We start from the raw sequence: 25124 nt of genomic DNA, 5'->3' as shown, positions 1-25124 counted from the left end.
ACTGAATCACAATGCACATCCAGGTGTTCTTGCCTGGGCGTAAGGCTAATTACTTTCACCTGCACAATAAATCTGGTGAAGTGACCTGCTAAGACATGAAAACAATACAGTTGGGACTATCAACTCACCTCGTGGATCCGTGGATTGATACACTTGACATTCCTGCTGGACCAGTCTAGCCACTGATTTTGGGGAGACATGCAATGATGGTGTAACGTACAGCGGCCTTCTCCATTACACCAGCCGCACTCGTACTTATGATCAGCTTTCAGGCACAGGCCGCAGCTCTCTCTCAGCGCTGCACACTTGTACAGGTGAACTATGAAGACAAGAGAACCATTACACAGGATAGCAATGACTAATGCAACATCTAGGCCTGAAACTTGCTTCTGATCCTCCATGCAACACCATGCAACAGCACAAGATTTTGTAGGATCCTACAAAATTTGATCTCCAAAGGCTGCACTGTAATGTCAGATCAGATAAAGTCAGATGAAGTGTTTTGTTCCTGTGACACACGACTGTATTTCAATGCAAAAATGCAAGTTTCAATGCAAGTTGCTCTGACTGGATGCCACAATATCGCATCAAACATGGATACAACATGCCACATTTGCATCTGACAGACACGATGGATGGAAAAAATTAGTAGTTTATGTTAATCATCAGGCACATTATATTTCGGTGCATGTGACTGTATCTGATTTGTCACACGTGCTTTGTCAATTCAATTTTTATGTCAGTGAAAAATGCTTGTGGATTTTGCAATCATTTCTTTCTATAACATATGAATTTTTTACATGATACTGTATAAACAATGCCATCAGAACCAGTAGAACCTAAACTGTGTGACTAATAACATAGGTAACCCAAGCCAATGGGACTGGTCTTAATTGTACGCTAGCCATACCAGCACAATTCAGCATTACAGCACAACCATTAGTATAAGAATAGGACTCTGGGGTGTGGACAGATCACATTGCACATTGTAAAAATCCTACTGGTTTGTGGTTGCTCTGTCTCTGCCTAAAGTATGGGTTTCTGATGCCTCTTCATGGTGCCTACGTGAGGGGCTGGGAGCTTAGCAAGTGAGAGAGGTATCTGCTCCAATCAGATCTACTCATTGTCACTTAAATTAATTTATCAATACTAAATCTACAAACCAATGTGGATGATCAAATCACACAATGTTCTGCTGTTTATACCATAAGCCGATTGGTCAAGCTTAAAGAACCATTTAATATTTTTTCTTAGTAAATGGATAGCACTGTTTAAATCCTATTTGCAAAATGTAAGGGTTATTTTTACAATGGGGATCCCTGCGACCTTTGTATTTCAACTGAAAAAAATCAGAGAATGCCTTTATATACCTTTAATAAGTTGTGGGTTGTCAATGGTAAAATTTCCATTCCATACCACAGAAAAGTCCACTGGCAGATCACTTACATCCATTCCTTCATAGATGTACTAAAAAAAACATCAGAGCAACATATTAAACAATTTTCAAGGGTTTTAAAACAAACAGCATAGCCTAGGCTTACTAGACAGCTGCCCACCACATAATGATTTTACATAAGTATTTTAGCTTTTTCATTTATATACAATATTTATCAGTAAAATAAAAGGTGCAGTGTTTAGTTCAGAATAGGAACCCGTGGCTATCAGGTGCTCGCTTCAAATGAGTAGACCAACAAATGTTCCCTGCTGATTGGTAACTATGGGTTAATAGAACTGGAGAAAACTTTGAGTCTGTTTGGAATCCTGAGAGAGGGTTTCTGCAATAAAAGTCACAAAGTTTCCACCAGGTCCAGTAACAACCAGCAGGTTGAATGTTATGGTCATATTAAATTACCCGCAAGCAAGTATTTTTTTAACAAAGGCGTCAGATAGAAGGTGAGGGGTTATATGAAAACCAGAGAAAGGCCACCCTCACTTTTCCATTTGTTTCAGAACTCAGGTAGGAGGTGTATTTTTGCTAATGCTGGAGAAATGCAAGCCAATGCCAACATCTGATGATCTAGACCAGGTTCAACTTTTATTACATCACTTTTTTCCTACTGACATATTAGGAAAGCAATGTAATGTAAATGACTAAATATGCAACGGCTGAAAAAAATCAAAGGTCCAGGAAGCCCAATAGCACTTTCCATTAATTCTAACATCAACAGCGGGTAATGGGCATTTGAAATGCCACTACAAGACCAGAGAACATAGTGCTCAATGTAGCATTGCTGGCATTAACATATTGGTAAGGACATTTATTATACTGTTTGCTTGAATAATGTAGTTGCTTGAATAATGTAGTCCCAGCCCAGGATTTATCCAGTACTGCACAATGCTATATTGTACAATCCCACCTTGCCTGTATGCCAGTGAGATCTGAGTCCCTTCTTCATTTCATAAGGCATCAACGATGACATTTGAATTGAAAGTTTTATTTCAAACCTCCAATTGATTTATAACACTATATCTGAATAACAATAAGTTTGAGGTACAAAAAGAAACCATGGCCTCCAAAAGATAACAGCTGTATTACGGTTCTCACTCTCATGAGCACGCAGATAAGAATGTGAATTGCCCACAATGCATTGTGCTCAGCCCCAGTACTGATGGGGTTACACAAAAGGCTTCTGTACCTACACAGGGAAAGCACTCCCTGTAGCTGTTTGCTCAATAAATGTGTTTATTTTCTCCCTATGCCGTGTGCTCCTCTCTCCCGCAGACCCTCTGCTGCACTGCCAGAAGCGAGTGTATTAGGAATTCTATGGAGCCGGCATGAGCTGGGACTCACAGAAGCAGATAAGCTTTCCCAGTTCTGCTTTATCAGACTACTGTAAATTAGCTTTTTGCTTCAACCCTTTTGTCAGATTGCTGTCTTCTTTCTCCAAATGACCCCCCGCAGACTGCAACAGGGAAAGGCCAGATAAAGCCAACCATCCATTCAAAAATGTATCCTAATTTACAAAGGATCAGGTGTGCAAACAGTGTTGATGTGCTCCAACCACAGTACAAGGGAGCCACACAAATGCAAAACACAGGTGCAAAGCTCCATAAAAGGGTTTGTTTAGCTGTGCCGACTGAGCTTGAATGCATTTAGATTGCTGATATTAACTTTAACATTGAATGTTACTTGTAAATTTGTGTTGTTTGCATATAATATCTTTGTAATCAAGGTAATACTAACATTGAAGTGTTTGTTATTCTGCCACCCATATGTTAAACTGAGTAGTAGTAATAATGTAGAGTTTGTATGTTTATATAGTATATTCACAGGCAAATAATCTGTTGATCTTAAAGAGACATATTTTAATTATTGTTTAGGGGAACTCACTACCCCAAAGTCAAATGCTCTTCCAAAGATCAGTCACTTAAACCTTAGACAGCAGATCCGCCAGCTCAGAAGCACAGTTCTTCTCCATGGCCTCTACCTGTCTTCATTTCTATAATGCAGCCTTTTTTCTTTTAAAACAACAAATAAAATAGCAAACTACTGTTTCATAGGGCTGCAAATCCCCTCAAACCTACAATACAACTGTCTCTGGCTAGACCAATACATTAACTCCCTAATGATGGGAAATAAAGGATGCTATAGTCACATGATTAGCTCTATAGATTTTGTGGTCTTGTAGCCACAGGATGCAAATTGGTGCTGGGTTTGCACAGGAGATAATCAGATTATAAGAGGAGAAAAAGCCAAATTAATCAGGTGAGATTTTCTCCTTATTTCCATAGAAACTGTTTTCTTAAAATAAGTATACAAACTAAGTATTTTTCTAAATTTTGACTGACTGGTCAATTTAAATGAATCAGTAATAGCCTTAAAGATGTATTTGTCAAACATGAAAAATGTAGCCAAGGTGGCAAAGGTTTGCTGGGAAGGAATGCTGGGAGACATAGTTCTAAAACAAAGGAAATAGCTAGAGGAAATCTACATGAACTGTATTCATAACCCCATGAGGTTACCAAAGTGGGGGTTTAGGGTGAAGACACACAGAGCTACTTAGTAGCAGCTACTTGTCACAGCTACTAAAGGCCAGAAAATCCCCTGCCATAGACATTACTGAGAATTGCCTCTGCTAAAACACACGTTGAGACAATTATCAGTAAATGATCAGCATTGTCTATTTTAGTAGCCATGACAAGTAGCTGCTACTAGTAGCGCTGTGTGTCTTCACCCTTATATAAAGAGTGATTGATGGATCTTAGCAGAGCACATACTCACCGAGCTGTTCTGGCACTGGACACTGGAGCTGTTGAACCGAAGTGCTGGCATACGATGTACCACTCCCTGGATGTTTAGGACACACTCATAACCTCTCTGGCCAGACTGTGGCTGGGGCAGATTCCTAGCTTTCAAGGTGATTGGCCTCACCTCCCCAACAGGAATCAGGATCTCCTCACTGGGTACTAGCTGGGGACAGTCCTGGTACAAGAAGAACAAAAGTCAGGAATGGAGTATAAAATGGAAACTGTAAAATAGAAATCTAATACATTATTCAGGGGGGTGCAGATATGGGACCTGTTATCCAGAAACCCATTATCCAAAAAACTTGGAATTACGGGAAGGCCATGTCCCATAGACTTTTTCTCCTTTTTCTCTGTAATTATAAAACAGAACCTTGTACTTGATACCAACTAAGATATAACAATATCAGTCACTTTCTGCACTCCTAGTTCTGACTCTTGAAACAATGTAGCTAAGGTCTGCTCTCCTTCAGTCCAGATTCCTTTTCTCACAGTATTTTGTATGCTTTGTCACAGGTCTGTTAATCACCTGGCTTCTGCAACAAAGTCTATTGCAGAAAATAACAAGGGACAAGACAGATACTGTACCTTCTACAAAGAGAAGCATTAACACTGTTTGTACTTTGCAGCCATAGCCATAACTTGCATTCTGCAGGTCTCTCCTCTCAGAGAGATGTGGATCTAAGCACGGCATGCTTAAACAAATTTCATTATTTACTCTGCTAGAAAGCCATTCTTATGAATTACAGGCCCGGGAAAAGGCACCGATCCAACCGTGCTTCTTTTTCTTGCTTCCAGTTGGTGAAACAGCATTATCGCTAGGATAATACATCCAAAAATTGCAGCTTCTGTTTTAAAATTTCCCACCTTGGTGTGACAAATTATTTGCGGATGCGTACAATATTACATCCTGCAGTTTAATCATAAATAATTGTTGGGCCTTGTTCATATTAAGGATTCCATTTTCTTTCTTTAAAAATGCCTGACTGCAATTTTGGGAGAACCATGGAGGTTAAACCACCTGTAAATGGGAACTGCTCTATGGCGCACAGTGCTCCTGGGAGGAGGAATGGTGGAGGAACATGTATGGGTCACTGATTTTAGTCAATCTTTGTCAACTGACAATATCATTGTATTTCCAAACTTCTGCTAGGCACTGGCATTTTGACTGCTACCACAACAATTTTAAATATATTTCGATGATTTCTGTGATAATGTATTTGTAAAAACAATAGAGGCACTTGCATAAATAGATTATGATTGTTCCCATCAAATATAACACCATATAACTCTATATGTGCACCTATATAGTATAGTATAAGATTGCTGGATTGTCAGAAAAATCATGGACATGTCTAGAAAATCGAGGGAGAAGAACTGGACTAATTGTTATCTAATTTAAATATTGTTGAAGCCCTATAACTTGCATTTATTAGAAAATGTCCGTGGACTTTAAAGTGATCTGGTAACCTTACCTTAGTGCTGACATATGTCTTAGCATATTTATTTTCATAAATATGTAACACAAACCCTTCTGTAAACTGTATGCACTGTCAGAGAATATAATCATTAATAATACACAGGGCCAGGCAGTATGCACTGATCATTTTCTTGTTTGGGGAACATGGAAATTAAATGACTTGCCCTAGGCGACAAGGAATTGACACATGAATCAAGCCAAGGCCAATTTAAGTTAGCCCAAAGGCATAACCATTGAGCCACTCTTCATGTATATGCGTGACAGTATGGGTCATCTCACAGTATTTGTATTTCTGTCTCACAACCCATAGCATGGAACTTGAAACTATACATGGCACGCATTTATTCCTACTTGTGCATGTGCTACATATTTACCACCTTCTAACATTCTGCTAACTTATGCAGTGTAAATTCTAAAGTGTAAAATGAGTATACAAAAAAGATGTGAAAGATGTGAAGGGAAGGCAAAATGCATGGCTAAAGGTATGGCTATACCTCTGAGACATTGACACGGCCCTCTTGGAACGAGCAGGAAGTTGGATCATGAGTGCAGAGGTTGCGATATTTACACCAATGACATCGAAAATCACCATTCACACAGGACAAACAACTGTAAAAGAAATGGAGAGAAACAAATCAGTTAGAGCTTATACATGTACAGTTAGGGCTATATATATATATACTGTATATACACACACACACAATATGCTCCTGAAGAAAGCAAGCAACCAAAAGCCCAAAACCTGTTTTAAGTTCAAGCCTAATGAAGCATATTGGTGTAGATCTAGAGGAATATGTAAACACTAATAGCATGACTTTTCACAATGTAAAAACACAGGTTGGGTAGGGATAACAAACCGAGTAAGTGGGTGCGGGTCAGGCTTAGATTTAGTGGTTACGGGTTGGGTGTAGGTCTAAGGAAACAGATCCGCGTAAGCCTGCAGCATACAACTCAAGGTGAAGAACTAAGCTCTCAACCTCAAAACTTTTTTTTTCATTTTTCATTTCTATTAAAACCAATGGAACTAGTCATTGTGTATTTAGGGTTCATCAGTGGAGAAGCAGAATGCATTACGTTTTTCACCATTTAAAAATAAAAACCTGTAAGATCCCTGAGAATGGAGCCTAAATAACAGCAGCATTTATGTACCCATGCGATTCCTATTCATGTATCCTACTGCAGAACGTTTCCATAATTTTTTATACACAGGGCCCACTCAATACAACTAGATGGACATTGGGATTTTACATATCCAAGCAACAAGTGGATAAAACAATCAACAGTAAGTAATGAAAACACTGGTTATAGTGCGAGAGTCAGTCTGGGCCAGCGGGGCCCTGCTTTCTTTCCCAGATTCAGTATTTATTTGTTCATCCAAGCTGGAGAGGACTGCAGGAAAAAGCTGGGACATCTCTGGAACCAGCCAGCTTGTATAAACAGCAGCTTCCTCTGCATATAAACTGGACATAGCAGAGCATAAACAGTACAGGATCCCCGAAGCCATATATGACTTGAGATGCATAAACACTGCATCACATTGACATACATTAAATACACATATATTTGCTATTAACATCTCTGGTTACACACTTCTGGCACATTCCATCTGTCACCACAACCTTAATATTTATACCAGGGAATGTCTAAACACCTGAGCTATATACATCATGTAACTGTCTACTCACTCTGTCCTGCCCTCCAACCCACATTCATTAAATCACTCTCTGTTTTCTGAAAAGCTACAGTCGGGCATTTGCCGACTTTGGGAAATTCACCAGCGAGAAGGCATATTCCTTAATAGCAGAGGTGGGACTGGTGTCAGACTGTATTATCATGTTCCCTGATATACAATAAAGATTTTGCCAGGTTTCCAAGAACAATGCTCACTGCAGTCATTAGTAGGGAAACATGGTACTCATACCGGTTACCCAATCTCTGCCGGGACCATGAAAAACTATATTTAGCACTATTTAGTGGCTCACAAATACTTCCTTTCTGAATAAAATACCAATACTTAATATATATATACAGTAATGCTAAATGTGAACATTACCCACGTATAATATTTGTACTGCATTATATCTATATTGTTTCCAATATAAAAACTTTTATCACAGTTTATATTAAGGTCACTCATATTGGAGCTCTTTATTTGCTAATGTAGAATAACTTCCAGCCATGGCTGTTGTGGGTTTCTGGGAACTGTAGGTAAACAACAGCTGAGGGGCCTTAGATTTCACAGTACTATTTAATATACATAACAAGCTCCCCATACATCCTGTGTTACCCTTGGTACCTCCATAACTGTTTGACAAGTAAAAACCTTTCAGATCTAGTAATTTTTTCCCATCAACTCATAATGGTCATTGGAAAATGTAACACCTTTGTTAAATTGGGCAGTTTTCTAAACCTGCCACATTGCCAGGGTCAATGTTGTCCTGGGGCAAATCATTAAAAAATGGTACTGTCAGTGGAAATTAGCAACAGCTGGAATTTAGGCATTTGCATTCGCATTAATCACACAAATGACCCCCCCCCCAACGTCTTATTTCAGCCATGTAAACCCACCGAAGCTTCGTGTGTGACCTGTCACTGCTTGGCACCCATAATATTAATAGCCACACAATAGATTTAGCTGTTCATATGCTGGATTTCTATAGGGTTTGATTTTAAAGATGAACAAGCGCAGATACAAAATATTAACATATTACAAATATGCAAAACTCCTGTCTGCATGGCCATAAAATGTTCTTACACAAAGAGAAGGTAGCTTAAAACTGATCCAAATTTCAAAGTGGGAGTTATGAACTTCTACTGTTAACAAAAGCCTTGACTACATAATGACATCATAACATGGTATGGATAAAGAGAGAACATATTCTTACTGCTGGTGAGCACTGCAGTTGTAGAACTTGAAGTTTGTGCTGACAAAAGTCTTCCCAGTCTCTTTGGAGATTAGCTGTAGCTCCACGCCAAACCAATCTGGAGAGAAAAGCATATCAGACAGGAATGCTGAATGATAATACATGACTGAATTGGTTTAAGAATCTGTAGTAAGGGTCTACTGGAATCCCTGCAGGAAAACTATGCAAACAAATGCCGACACATTTCTAAGTTTCTAAAGATAATGCTTTTTACCAAGTACAGAGTATTACTCTCCCTCAGGCTAATAATAATCTGGTTAAACCATGCACAAGCATGCACGCACAGCTCACACTCACACAAAGCATAAACCAAAACCATACGCATGTATGCCATCACACTGTTGCCGGTGGGAAGGCATTTCGGCGAGATTAGTCACCTGCGGATTTATCAGGGGCGTCTAATCTCCCCTGTGAGGCAGTGCCCTTACCTGACCTGTCGTTAAATGAAATACACTACTAGGAACAATTACTTTTTCACTAAACAACATTAAAAGGTTTAAATACTGAAGGCCTGCTAGTTTCAGCTTCATTATCAGTCCCAGCACCCCCATAACATAACATATACATACCATTTATAAATGGTATGTAGTTGATCCCTGGCTATCCCTTGGTTATGAACATCAGATAAAAAGTACTGTGTTTCAGCACCAATATAACTGCCTAACTGTGATGATTATTATATCATAAAGGGAAAATATACCCCCTATTTTGACATAAAATAAAGGTATTTTATTTTTACACAGACATACCTGATTCGACAGATTGAAAGGAAACCATAAAAGTGTGTTTGCTGCTGCTCCCCCCCAGAGTTTCACTGTTATGCATACCCGCCCTTACTTTGTTCTAGTGTGAAGTGATGCATTCTGGGACTTGAGGACCCTCTGCTTTGCAGAGATTGAGTGCACCACTCATTATGGTAAGTCCCAGAATTCATCACTTTACAATAGGGAGGAGGTTGCATTACACTCTCAGCATAAAGGACCTTGGGAACTTGCATTTCCATTCATACCTGGAAGTTCAGAAAGTGTTTATGCACATTTTCTATATAAACCCAATTGAATGAGCTCATGGCAAAAAGAGGGATATACAGTATGTTCTGTCTAATCTGAAAATGCTGCCTCGGGGAGAAAGATGAACTGTGTCTTTTCTGTTTCCAATCACTGGCTACCATGCAAATCTAAACTTGCTATATTTTAATATTTAGAGTTGCATATTTTGAACTTGCATTTTAATCAATTAATATAATGATTTTTGGATTTTAGTTTTAAAGGAGGGGCGTATAAAGCTTTGTACATAATAAAGTCATAATAAAGTCTTAATATACACGAGTAATGTAAATCTGCAGATTTTGGCAATTATCTATGAAATAACCAAACAAAGATTTTAAAAAGTGCCTGTTTATTTACTGAAGTGTTTAGGATTTAGGAAGACATTCCTACGTGCATCCTTGGGCTAATATATTATATACCTCTGAGTACTTATACTTTACCCCCTACTGCCCCAATGGGGAGTGGTGTAAAAATTGTAGTGTTACTAAGGCAACCAGTTACCATAGCAACCCGTTTTAGCCCTATTTAAGTTTCCATTTACTGACCAAGTTTTCTTGATTATGGGTCTATTTCAACTCATGGGGCACATGTGAAACAGAACTGTGTTGATAAAAACTTGTTACTTTCCCGCCTGACAGCTAGCTACAGTAGCGTGTTAATTTTGATACTTTTGTTTCTGTTTAAGCTGCTGCTTAGAAATCCTGATTACTTGCTTGTACTGATTATTTCTTTTTTGTTTTTTTGTTTAATGCATGTTTTCAGTTTTCTATTGATTTATCTCTGGTATTCTGTCTCTGGCGACGTTTGATGACGTCATCTCCACTTTTTCCCGCCACTTTGTGCTTTTTAGACACTGTGTTTGTTGTATTCACCACTTTGAAAAAGGCTAGAGTGCTAGCCGAAACGCAAGTCCTGTGAGTGCTGACCCTCTCTCAAGCACCTTCAACATTATTTGGACCTGCTCCCAGGCAACAGCAACTTATCTATACGTGAGTGCCGGCATTTACTTGGAAGTTTATATATATATATATATATATATATATGCAACATAGGCAGCAGGCCCAGTGGCTGCTGTGGTCCAAAGTAGCTTGATTGGTCACAATATAATAAAACATTGAGTTTATGCTGTTATAAATTTAAACTGTATTGGCAGATGGTACCTTTTATACCTCAGATTTATGTCAAACTGAAAAATTCCAATAGATGCCAATCTCCTTTCTTCATATCACTTCAGCAAGTAACTATATTTCTATATAAAGTCCCATGGTCTGATAATGAACACACAAAGATTTGAAGTGAAAAGCAACTTGTGAATTGAAAATCTGTGCCTGAGAGCTATAGTTCAACAGCAGGTGGAAGGTGTCAGGCTGGATATACCTGGAGCATATTAACAGACCCACAATGACACACAAACACATTTCTAGCTTGTAAACAAATACACTTTTGTTTACATGCACTTATGGCATAATTGTGTCTGAAGGGAATGGCTTTAAGGAATTATGTTATGGGAATTTTGAAATCATAGCCATGGTAATGGGACATATCTCCTTTGCCTGCCATTCTCTCAGCTCTTTGTGCAGCAGTCTAACATCTGTGTCAGATTAAGGGAACTATTGGAGAGATCCTTACACTCAGCCTAAGCACATTCTAATTGCTCATGTGCTAATCACATCTTATGATTGACAAACATCATTGGATGCACACTGGTTTACTTCCACAATATTCGAACATGTGTTTTTTTTTAAAAAAATGCCTCATATTACCCAAGGTGCACTGCAAGAAATTGGGGAACACGGTGAGGAAACAGGAGTCAGTTATTAGAGAATCTCTAGAATTAAACCAATTTGTATAACGGGAGCACCCCCATTAATTAGAGAAGCACAGGAAGGTGTGCACGAGAGGGAAAGTATAACCAAACAATTGTACAATGTGCAATGTGCAACTGTTTGGTCATACTTTTCCTCTCTTCTCTTAGAAAACCTCTATCCCTAGTTACAACTGGCAATGAAATAACTGTCTAATGAAAAATCTTACAGGGCAAAATTGGATTTCCGTTCTCAAGTTTGCCGTTTGTCTTTTTATATTTATGTCTTTTATTACATTTCCTTAATAGTGCTCTTTTTACACAGAAGTAAATGCTTGGGCACTAGGCAGAGTATGAGACGAAGGCAGAACCAAGTCTTTAGGGACAGCAGCTACACTAGCACACAGCCATTTATGCAAGACCATAAATTGTGGAAATTAGAATTGCTAGAGCAAAAATAAACTTTTGCGCCTTAATCTATATTTGCTAGTACCCCTGGGAATAAGGGGATAATTAGATCAGTTTCCTGTTTCATGGATAAGCACTCTCTTGTTTTGCTTCTATAATGGTGTGTTGGAATAGGAAGGATATGGGAAATAAAGGGCCACAACAATCAATTCTTCTGAATTATCCACTGCGGAGTGCTGGAATATAAACTCTTACCACTATTTACCAAATAGTTAAATGGGTAAAAGAACAATTCTTAGATAACTGCCTTACAAAGTTCTATGAGGAACGGATTCCTGGTACGTGGCAAGTAAGACAAATGAGAGCTTTGACCTCAGACAGAAGATAATGTGCAAACAATCAGAACAGAAGAGAGTGTAGGTGAAGTGAGGCTTGGGAATGGCCAGTCATTCTGTTTTTTTACCTTGGGCAGCAAGCATGGTGGGAATATCCTTTGCTGCGGGTGAAACACAATCAATGCGACTTCCACTTTGCACTTGACCTTCTTCTTGTTTCAGATCACCAAAAGCACAAGTCACCCCAGCAGAAAGGTCAGGGACATTGCTGACTTTCAGAGTGAGCTAAAAGCAGAAAGATGCAGGCCCTTCGGTGATTAGCATGTCATTGCAAATGGCACAGATAAATACAAATTATGCATGCTGTCCACATACGAATAACTTGTATGATTCAGCAGGTTTAGAATTTTGGCAAATTGGGCTATTTAATAGCTTCGAAATTATTTCACAAATGTGCAGTGTGCATATTCTTTTTCTCCGTTTTTTCTAACAAAAATAAGAAAATGGGAGTAACTATAACTGGTATCTAGTCGTGTGGCACTTCCACCATAATGGTTTTGGCACCCAAAATTTCCATACCTAAAACAAATAATATTCTATACATGTAATAACACTTATGTGTACTTTACAGGCAAATGAAACACTATGAGATCTGTAAGCATTTAAACGTGTGACTTGTCTCAGGATACTCCAAGGCATGCTTTTTATCTCCAGTCACTATAATTGCTGCCTTGAAACCACACAGGTGATGCATGTGGGATATATTTGTGGTGATTCCAATTGTTCACAAGTTTAAGTGCAGGAAATTCCAGTATTGGTTTACTGATTGCCACTAAAGCATCTATCGAAATTGATCTTAAGCATAAACTTGTTCCTTACCAGCAGGCTGTGTTCAGATACTGGGAGGCTGTTGGGTTGAACATCAACCTTTACACACTGCTTCATATTGTCCGCAAATCGAAATGGCTCATGTGCCCGCTCACACTTATCCTTCCGTGAGCACCTGAGGGTGAAAAACTCTGTGTTAGAGCCGCAGCATCAATACCAGACCACTACAAACAGTAAAAAACAAAGCTTAAACCTTATTTTCTTAATAACAATTTGAGGGCTGATCCAGTTTGTGCAAGTGGGACTGTACGTTTCATCCTGTGTTCATTTAACAGGAACCCAAAAAAATGTAAAATCTATGGCACAGACATTTTGTAATTTGAGACCGAGCACTGTAGATTATATGCTCCATGCATTTATACTAAGAAGTGAATATGTTTTACATATTCTGCAGCTATGGCTGATTGCTGATCTACAGCAGAAGTTGAGATGGGTGCATAGTTTTTCCCTAGTTTTAAGCATTAACAAGTGAGGGCCTTGGTTAAGGTTTTGCAGGTGCAGTTTTGGTAACTTTAACCCACAAATTAAATGTCTTGGGAATGTGGCTATGGTGGCCCAATCCTTAATCCTCATAGAAATACCAAATGCTATAACTCTTCACATGTATGGTATAGCATGAAAGATAACCCTTGTTGTGTATGTGCTTACAGGGCATGGAACCATGACATACAAATCTGACCTTGTTGCCACTAAGGTAATAAATCAGGATGTGGTACAGTCCTCTATAGAAGCTTCTTACACCACAGACAGTTGAGAGTAATAGCAATTACAATTCAGTAGCAGCCGAGTGAAAGTCGGTTCCTACATCTAGTTAAAGAGAAGCTGCAGTATGATGCTCATACTGGGGTAGTGGGACATTTATTGAATATACCGAGGGCTATAAATTAGTGTCAAGATCAATGGCTTTACAGCAAACAGGGTTTAGAAATCATATCAGCAATAGTTAATGGTCTAAATGACAGACTATTAAAATTATGGCATTCATGCATAATTAGTGCATTCCATATACTTTTACAGGCAAATTACTACTTTTTATGTTCCGTCATTGGAATTTACAGGAAACTATAAATTAAGAGCAGCAGCCTGACCTGCTCAAGTAACCTATTATTGGTTGGTCCTACAGCCTATCATTTCATTATCCTAACTGCATTAAATTCATAATAAAAGGCAACTGCTGATTGGCTGCTTTGGATAACTCAGGGAAATTTTACATAACGTACGGACATGCTCTTGCAAAGGAAAGGGTTCCTTGTATTATAAACAAAAGAGAAGTAATCAACGGATATTAATATAGCTAAATTGCTTTTTAAAACACGTGATCCTATTCTGAAGTGAATCATAAGATGAAACAGTTAAACATAGGATGTCTATTCTAAAACTGATAATAAAAAGTCAGAGATATGTAAAATCATAGATAATCCTCAGAACTCACGTGTTATGAAGCACACACCAACCACAGTGAGGGTCCCCGGAGCTCAGGCATTCCTCACAGCTAGAATACTGCTCACAGTGCTCCACCTCCACTCTGGACACCTGAAAAACAACAACACAAATATATAAGGAATAAAGGAAATCAGGATAATCCTCAAAACATACTCCACACAGTTCTTCACAAAATTTATATATACCAGTATAAAATATGGATATGACTGTATTTCTACTATTGAGCAAAGCTGTTTTTTGAATTTTAATTTATAATTCAAACTAACCTGAAAAGAGCCGCTCACTTAAAATGAATTTATGTCATCGGGCCAAGCTGGCTGAATCCTACTTTCATCATTTATTTAAACAGTATTGAGTGCTAGAAGACCGATACATAGCTACTATTTAGAGCAAATACTACAGATGGCACTGCCAGTGAAAGAAAGCAGGCCCTAAAGCTAAAGCAGAAGCCAAATTAGATTTTTACATACTGCTATGTATCAGCTCAATGTCAGTAACAATGCCTCTGAATTACTGACTGAGTCAAAATCCAAATCAGCAAGGCGCTGGGATAATCCTTTTGGGATGACAGGATTGAGCCATAACTGGCCTCTAACCTAGGCACATACCACTAACCACTTGGCTCCTCTACTTTCAAGCCCAGTCTGAGCTCGTGGTCAGAGTTTAAAAAAAATATTTTTTTAATGACTTTGGGGAGAGCCGAGTGGCTGTAGCTGCAGTAATTCAGTGTAATTAAACCTATCTATCACTCCAGCAGCTGGAACACGATTCCTGATGAACTTTGCAATGGGATTTCGCAGTCACTGACTCGCAGCCTCAATCGTCCTCTGAGGGAGATGGAAAAAACCTCCTAAAATCACATTTTAATGCAGCATTTGACGGCACTGTTCCACTTACTAACTCTTGTGCTTAATCTCGTCTCAACCTTATTGTACAGTTTGAAAGGCATACAATGAAACACCATTTTACATTCGTGGCCCCGCCCACCCTCCCTTAAAGATGAAAAGGCTCAGGGGAGGTAGGAAGGGTAATAGTAAAAAGGGACTGAAAGATGATGGTGTTGCTTTGAGCTAAGTCTAGGAATAGTGAATATTAGCCGCCGTTAAATGGAGGGGTAAAGAAAAAGGGGGTCTGTATAACAACAGCCTTCAGTGGCTAGTTGTGAGGATCAAGTTGGATAGTTTTATTTAATGTTTACTATGTCGCAAAATGCAATGTAACTTGGGTGCAGTGTTTTCAACCCACAAAAGAAATCATTTGCGTGTTAGTACAGTTTAAAGGTAAAAGGGGGCCACAAACTGACGTTGCACCTGTCATGCATTTAATCACTGGGCTGGTATTAGGGTTAGGCAGAGCAGACATGTCCCCCTGGGCTTCCAGCATTAGAGAAGCCCCTTTGGATGGTGGGTGTATGTACAAAGAACATATTGATTATTAATTGCTGGATATTTTCAGTATATAAATCGGTAGATCCTGTGAACATAGCACTGATACTGAACCTTATTACACACACTTTTTTTTTTGCAAATGTATTAATAAGTTTTTTTTTCTTCCAAAATTAGACTTAACTTTGCATATGGCAATTAGCTATAGTGCCTGGTACTATATGCCAGAAAATGCAAGACGGCTAGCAGAGGACAGGAAAGGGAAAGGCAGGTAATTTTGTCTTTATTTCCAAGGGTTGTCAGCAGCAGACATCAACTCCCGTGTTTTAGATAGCAAGGTGCCACAGAATAAAAAAGATTCTTCTAGAGGTGACACAAATGGGAAGATAAAGAGATGAGTATTTTGCTTGATGTGAGTGGAAAGACTGGAATCTCTGCAGAATAGAGTAACTCACAGCTTCTTTAATAATCTCCCTGTGTGCAATTTCATCATAAAAGCAGCTCCTGAGTGCTGCGCGGGGTACTTAAGAAGCTGAAATTCTACCACTCTAAACCACCTGATCTAGGTTCACAGTTTAACCTAAAAAGGAGACATCCCGGCACTCATCACACAAGGGTTTCTGCCAGATCCTCCACTAAGAGGAACCACAATGATGATTTGCAGATTCTTATTTTTTTGGAAAGATTCTTCAATGGAATAGGTTCATATTAAGGGACTTCAGTTACTTTACTTGCTGTACCAATTGTCTGCTGACATACGGAGATCTTGGGAAGGCACTTGCGAGTATCACTCTAACAATGTAAATGATACATGGCCTTATATTACTGCATTTCATTGCATCATAACCGCATAAGCAAAGCAATAGCTCTGTATGGACAGATTTTTCAGTTTTTTTCTATTTTTTGCATACTCAGAATAAATGTTCCAAATTCTCAGTATGATATTTTGTTTACAGCCTATATAAATTCCACAGAAAGAACGCATGCAACGTGAGAAGGGTTTACTGAAAATGTTGGCATGTAATGATTAGCCTTTTTGCCCCACCTTTCCCTCCCACAACACCAGCCAATCCTCTTAGAAAATTAATTATAGCGACTAATTGTAGCCTGGTGCTCTACTCAGCCCCCCGAGCCAAAAATAACCCTCTATAATTTGGAAGTCTAAGCTGAAGTAATTAGGGATTCTGCAAACACCTACACCGTTGTGAGAATGGCTATTAAACTGCAGTCTTATGCAAAGTCCCATCAGGGACTCATTAATAACACACACATAGACTTTAGTGACACTGTCATTTATCCTGGATATATCCCACCTAATAGACTCTACCTGTTCTCAGTCTGCTCTTCTAAACACAGCTATTGCCTGGGGCAACTGGCTATTGTTAGGAAGACTAGAGAAGTGGAGGTTCCAAGAGTTTAACCCTTTGATAGAATAAATCAGGCAGCTATGTGCATGGTTGGCTTACATTGCTGAATTTCCATACAATAATGGTTCTGCTTTAGAAATGTGCTGAATCGGTTAAAGTTTTAAAACCGTAAAAATAAGCTTTATTTTAGCATTAGGAATTAATATGATTTAAGCTAGTTCTAATGAGACTTGGGTCCACTTAAAAACTGAATGGTGTAGGCAGCTGTTTGTTTGCAGTATCTGCCTCCATCAGTAAAGGACAATTCATCTTCAAATCCCTCTCTCTCTTTACTCACTGTTTAAATGCTATCACTGCAGAACATTAAAGGCATTAACATGATACTATAGAGTCATAAATCCAAGCGTTCTGGAGGAGACACTTTATGATCCCAATCCGCGCTGTCATTAACAAGCATCGTGTCTACAGGGACAAGTACCCTGTTGCCATAAAAAAAAAGAGCCAGTGCTGGTGTACCAAAACAAGTCCTCTCATCCGTAATTTAGCAATCAGATTGTGCACAGGGTGCCTATTTAATGAGAATTAAATTAGCCAGAGGAGAAGCACACACAAGTATTGCACTACCCTTGATTTTTTAACTGCTGAGGCCCTGGGCTCCTTCCCAAAAATAAAAGTATAAAAGCACAATGGCTGTTGTGCTTCCCAAATAGTAAGCAGAGTCAAGAGGGACCAGAGTCAATAGAATTATGATGTGTTATTTGCAAGAACTGAGCTGCTGTAAGGCTACAGAGCTAGATGGAGTGCTGTGCTGGAGGTGATGTAGGCACTCGTCTGTTTTCATTTAAGAACACAATAAAATAATTAGGAGTTTCAATCTTCAAAACAGGGCTGTCAGAACAGCAGCCTTTGGGCATGAACAGGTCTTTAGGGACTTTTGCTAGTGGTCTGCAAACAGCTCCATAATTAAGCATTATTATGATGGGGCACCTCTCATGTGGGAAACATATTTGGTTCATAATAAAAAACACAAAAATGTCAAAGCTAACTGAAATTATCATCTGGAATTCTAGTACAAACAATGTAATACTATATACATTGTAACAAATGTGTTTTTCCTCCTGCCAAATTCACATAAAAGTAGTTTTAGACCAATCATTCCAGTCCCACTTAATAAAACAACAAACATTCTTATAAATATTCCATGGTATTGTTGTGCTTATCATTAGGAATGGCAGAACCTTTGGCCTGCATACTCTGGGAAGGTTTCTCTGGAGCCTGTGTCACTCACCGATACAATACTTCTGCTTTCCAGTCTCTGACAGACATGCCAGTACAGTGTTAACACATTTAGTTTAATATCCATCTCCTGGGAATCAGGGGGAGAGGGTTTAGGACATGGTGCATGGCATAAAAGCAGAAAACATCTGTTGCAGCTATAAGTGGGTCTGATTAGTGAGGTAGAGCAAAGTATACAGTGGGGGGGTTGCCATCACTGGAGGAACAAATGTGGGTCACGATTAAGCGTGAATGGAAACTCAGCTCCATGTAGATCAGTTCAAAAGAGAACACTTGTGGAAGTTCTCTTTATATAAGGATGAGTGCAAATATAAGAAAAAAGTTCAAATAAAAATGGTCTTCAGTCTTCTAACCTGCACATGCATTGACTGATAGCGTAAATACTGTTAAAGTGCAAGTAAAACTTTTGATTTCCTTTTAGAAGCTGCCATATTTTGCAGAAGGTTGCATGGCAATATTCTCTAGAGATGTGACATTATATAATAGAGATCTTCAAGTCTCTGAACTGTTATAATTAAGTCTATGACCTGTTATTTCTATACCTGACAAATCAAACACAAAAAGCTTATTTTGAATATCCTGCTGCTTAACTACAAAAAAATGGCTATTTTGCTTTTATTTGCTATTGTAGCAGTGTGTGCTTGCATGTAAGCAGATCTATCCCTTTAAATGCCTTTTCCACTTACCTGACATGGCTATTTTAAACACAGTGTATGCATTGTATTGCTTAGTTTTGAATAATTATATAATCCCACAGTTCTAACTAGGACATTAGTAGTATTATAACCTCATTCAAGTATGATAATGAGTCATTTGCCCAAAATGTTATAAAGATATAAGGGATTATCTTGGAATCCAGTGACCTTTATGGAGACATGAACATCTTCATGGGTTGTTCATCTCCAGTCTCAGAGACCCTTATCTCTAGGTTGTATTGTGTTTACTTTATCCAAGACTAATGAAATTCCGCAATAATGATAAAGCCTATTAGAAGCCATTTCAGTAACCTTGCTTATTGATTTCAAATAGCCTTATAAAATGTACTTGGTAAATGGTTCCTTATAATATATAAGCACTGATGATATAGGGTTAAAATTATAATGTCATGTAGTTAGATAGTATTATGATAATAAATATAATACATATATTGTTATTTACAGGGCATAGCAAATAGTAAGATGTATATCCTACTGAAATAAAATTGTATTTTATAGGTCTAATCATAAAACGTATACAAATATATATACCTTCCCAGATCTGGTGTCTGGTAATCAGATATTTCACTGACATTCATAGCTGTTTATCCTTGATATTACATAACAGGAAACACAATCAAGCATTAGTATTATTGTTATTGAAGCATTCATTTAGAACCCTAGAGCCCAGCTGCAAATTGAGATAAAATGATACAAGAATGAATAAAATCCAAGATACATAGATTCATTATGAAAAAATATGGTTATTATTTTGTAATAAAATGGGCAAAAATGTTTCCAGCCCAAGTAACAACCAAACAGCAGTTAACATTTATGTGGTGCAGGGAGGACAATAAAAACAAATATCTGATTGGTTTCTGTGGGTTACTGGACAGGGGAATACTTTAGCCCAAGGCTTATTTACGACAAGAGGGACATGCCGCCATAACCATGCTTGTAATGGGAAGCTGCTACACCATTTACCCTCTACTTGACTTCAGAGCAGGGTTATCTTGGGAAGGTGGGATGTCACTGAGGGTGCCCCAGGCAAGCTCATAGCATTTTGCTGTTGCAGTGTCCAGTGCAGAGAACCAAACACTTGTTTAATATAGTTGTCTTGTGCCTTCACAGTGGGACTTTATTTTACCAATTCACAGGGGCTTACATGAGCTCAATATGACTTCTGTGATATTAGCCTGAAACATCACTAGTAAGTCAAAAGGACAACCATGTACAGAGGATAGATAGCTAAAATACCCAGATCTGAGTATCATTGAAAACCTGATAACATTACATTAACTTTCTACTTTGTCTTATATTTAAATAAAACATCAATGTTCTGTCTGGACTGTTACTGCCAGGCAAAATAAAGGGAATAAATAATAAGGCTGCTGCAAAAGTGACCCAATTTGACTGAATATAGGCTAAACTTGTGTTTTTCGGCTCTATGGACATGCTCTCTGGACTCACCCAATGCTCCCTACAAAGACAGAATACACTAAGATTAATGTAGAAACAAATGATTTAAATAGTACTCCTGCTTCTGAGAAAATTAAGGAATAAAAAGGAATATGAGTCAGGAGATATTTTCTCAACCCCCTGCCCCACCATTGTGCTAAAATGGGAATCTAACTAACAGATGTGCTATAACAACAATTAACTAGAGAAAAATAATAATAATACCATGTGATATATTCAAAATTACAGAAGTCGTTTGAGTGAGAGGAGCCTGTCCTAAATACATTTGGGAAGTCTGGACAGAAAGAAATTTCCATAGCTGGTTCATGTATTTGATATAGTAAAAAAAAAGTTTCAATATGGATGGAAATAATAACATATCAATTAATAGAGTGTACTATAACATTAATCTTACAAGGTTGTTAAAAGTTAGTGGGACTAATTAATGCATGTCTGCATTGTTTGTACACTTCAGAGAGTATAAATAATTGTGAGAGTTCTTATTAATAGATCTGAATGCTGTATACATGTAGAAGAATTGAATTGTTCTATTATGGGATGTTTGACTGATAAAGGCCAAATAGCCTAGGCAAATATTGTTTTTGTGTTGATGATTGCCATTATACAAAAAAGAAATAGAATATTTTGTTTCATTTAATATACCAATGGGCCCATTAAAAAGATGTCTCCACCTACAAGCTGGATGTTTACTTGTGGCCTTTTAGCTTTAGTTCAGTTAAAGCTCCCAGCATAATTAAACAAAAATACATTGGAACAGGGTTTCCAAACATATTTTATCAACTGACAGAAAGGAAAAACAGTCCCTAAAGCTTTTTACAAAACACCTAACAACATCTGCAGCTTTATCTGGTTGAAAGTCAACTATTTCAACATATTTCTAAGCTCCAATTCACTTTCATCTTCACGGACACTGATCCATAGCAGGTAGAAGAGAAACTGCCAATGCTTTTGGCTTTTAAATCCAATTATGAATCTTGACCAGGACATGAAGGATGAATGTTTTAATCTTTATAATTCCAAGAGCAAGGTTAATAGGAAAAAGACAAATAAGATTGTTAAGAAGCACTACAATCCCTCTGGAAAGGAGCTCAGGCAGGTCTGTAGTGAAGGTAACTGATACTTATAAAATGCAAATTTTTATATCCCATGGGGCATAACATGGGTCTGCTACATGTACAAGCCAATAATCTTTCCAAAATATGGCTATTGGAGTAGTTTTATTAATTATCTGAGTACTTATTTGTTGATTTCAATTTAAGTTACCTGTAAAAGGGAGAAATGGTTCTAGCTCTCACAATCTTTATATGTTCCTTGGCTTCCTGGATGCCTGGCTGGGCATTATTCATGCAGCCTGGATAAGATAAGGATGCAGGTGTGGAACACAATAGAATTCTGATCAGAGTACTGACAGCACTTATTAAGGGCCATGAAATGCTACTAGTTTCCGTTCCTTGGGGAATAAGGTTAACAAAAATGGTATGAAAGGATAAATGGTAAATTTCTAATGATCTCATATAGGTTATTGTAGCCCAATGAATGTTCCCATGGACTAGGTTGATAGAAATACATTCTAGAAGAGCATGCTTCAAGGTTACTTAAGTAGAGACGCATAGGTGTGATTAAACTTAACCCCAAGTGAAATTACCTTAAGAAAAATAAGATGTCAGTTTTTTGGCATTGCAAAGAAATGCAGCCAAATGATCCGTGACTAATTACACTAGATGAGCCTATACTTAATGAATATTTAATTCACACCTAAATGTGGGATTTATTTCCTACAGTGCGTGGGATGGGCACAATGTTCTTGGCACAAAAACAATCTATAAATCGTAAAAGAATAAATATTTTGACCCTTGTTTAAGACATATAGACTTTCTTAAAGATTGATCATTTGATAAGTGTTATTTTTTTTTGAATATCCATTTTGGCAGCTGAAGAATGAATGTGAGGACACACCTCTGTTTAAGATAAAATATGAGTAATGTCTTACAGGCTGAAATTGCTTTATTGTAGCTATGTGTCCACACTGGTATGCCTAAATTTCTTCCAAATCTATTTTTGGAAATCTACAATGAAAAGTGCAGTGTGGAAGAGAATGCATACCATGTTTGGGTATTGTACTGAATAATGGCAAAAAGTTTCTGTTGGGAGTAGTAAGGATTTCGCTATTAGCCAGAGATGTGCGTATTGCACCCTGCAGTTGAAGGATACAAGGGTGAGCGATGAAAGGTGTTGCAGAATCCTGTTACTGACTGCAGGGGAAGTGTAAATTGAAAAGGCTCTGGGGTGAGGGAGCGGAAGAGTGGTTACTTACAAACGCTCCTCAGCTAATGAAACCTTGCACAGACGACGTGTCTCCATCTTATTGCTCCTAGCTAATGTATTTCTTGGGCAGCTTATATTTTATTTTCTTACAGCTAACCCACAGTGCAAGCAATGTAAAAATGCATGGGAAACTGATAAAACCGATACCATCTAAGCATTTTGGAACATTAGGGCAGCAAGATTAACCTTTTCATCACTGATGTGTTCTGCCAGTAGTTTACATTGCTTCCCTTGGAAAATAGCAGAATGCCCCACTACTTTCTTGCTAAAACAAAATGAAAAATTGTACATCCTAGTCACATCAGGGTGCAATGCACTTTGCGGGCTAGCAATTCATTTAAAACATCATGTAACAGCATGAAATGCGTATGAAATTTCATATGACGTTAAGCACAATAGCTTATCTGACTGGATATGTTTTATTCAGTACTCAGATTAATCTAACTCAAAATATTCTTTACACCTAGCCACTTATTTGCATACAAGGTCACCACAGACCTTATATGTAAAAACCATAGGTCTATGTCCAGCCTATTTACATTAGTAAATCTAAATATACTGTACATCTATCAAACAGTTTCTATTTTGTAAAAGCATTCCTGACAGATGGTTTCCACTGACATAATAAGGATGCATGACTAAGAGACACCAATAAATTACGACTGCTTTGGCGGATTAATTATTTTAAAGGTGCAGCAAAGGCAGATTACCTTAAAAAAGATATATATAAATATATATGATAAAATATACATGTAATTTTAAAATGTTATGTGTTTATATGTAATTAATTAGCTCAAGCTTGTTGATAGGGATAGGTGTCTTCATATCCTACAATAATGCGATGAGAAAGGGGGGGGTTGAATTACTAACAATATCACCACTTTACAGCTTCAACCCCAAAGGCTCAAGGGAGCAGTTTATCACCTACCAGTCTGGACTAGTACATAATACCAAGCATTGCTTTGCTGGTTCCACTAAAACCAATGGCAGGGATCACCTGATCAATGTTCAATGTGGCCCAAAACTCCATTTTAATATAAGAAACTGCTTAGATTTCACAGACTCTTTGCATTAAGAGCTGCTTCGAGTTGATCCCAGTGATTAACCCCAGATGTTGAACATGGGACAGATAGAAAGGATTTTCTGTCACACTCCATTTATTGCCACAATGCAACATTACTTTGTGCTCCTCTGTGAACATACCTCTGCTGCTGACAGAAAAAGCCAAGCAGAGACTCCTTAAGGAAGACTGGGTTAAAAGTTAATAAAGCCTCTGCTTTCTTTGAATCTAGTATTAAATATGAATGCCTGAGAATCCTAAAATTCATGGCATAAGGTCTGTGCTAGGTGGACCTTTATAAATAAGAGTCATTCTTAAAAAATGTGTTCCCTCGGTTATTTTTAATAAAATATGGGGCTTTAAAAAAATAAACCACACACGCACACATACATATAATAATATTAGTGCTTCTTAAAACAAACAAAATATAAATACCAAAGTGTTTAACAAAACATAAAATGAAAACAGAAATGGCCATAATCCCAAGCCAGCATTTATGACCAGACATAGATATCTCTGCTCTTGTTCTTCTTGTTCCTAGAAATGTGCCATGCTCACAGAGGCTACAATCTATATTTGGATTCTGCCTTATGCATAAAGCATCCCTTCTATATATAGCATCATGCATTTTCTATTAGAGTGTTTGCATGATATGCTTCCAGTGTGCTTTGCTAGGAGTAGGCTTTTATACGGATTTACTGTCTATTCCAATTTATGTCCCAGATCTCACCATTCCACAAATTACTACCATTAAAGATAAAGCCATAAAATGGCAGGATGCAAGATAAAATTGAGGAGACTGCATTTTCCTTCAGGAAATAATCTACTTTGAGATAGAACATTAAACCACCCCCAACTGTGGTTATCCGGTTAGCTGTTCCCCAAGTTTAGACCAATTTGAGATTAGACTAATCTTATCCAGTGACCAAATAAAGACCCTA

General features: G+C 38.0%; 1 protein-coding gene across 2 annotated transcripts in view; it reads right to left on the bottom strand.

Annotated features, from left to right (window-relative positions):
- Positions 1-25124, bottom strand: part of plxna2 (plexin A2) — a 185023-nt gene that overhangs the window by 54998 nt on the left and 104901 nt on the right. For both annotated transcript variants that reach the window (NM_001123475.1, XM_018091073.2), the window contains 8 exon segments: positions 129-319; positions 1371-1467; positions 4223-4423; positions 6220-6334; positions 8611-8707; positions 12374-12530; positions 13125-13248; positions 14566-14666. In NM_001123475.1, the coding sequence (NP_001116947.1) occupies positions 129-319; positions 1371-1467; positions 4223-4423; positions 6220-6334; positions 8611-8707; positions 12374-12530; positions 13125-13248; positions 14566-14666 (1083 nt within the window).

This window comes from Xenopus tropicalis, chromosome 2 (assembly GCF_000004195.4).
Source record: "Xenopus tropicalis strain Nigerian chromosome 2, UCB_Xtro_10.0, whole genome shotgun sequence".
Taxonomy (NCBI): domain Eukaryota; kingdom Metazoa; phylum Chordata; class Amphibia; order Anura; family Pipidae; genus Xenopus; species Xenopus tropicalis.
Note: the sequence above shows the minus strand (reverse complement) of the source record. Positions and strands in the feature narration are given on the sequence as shown.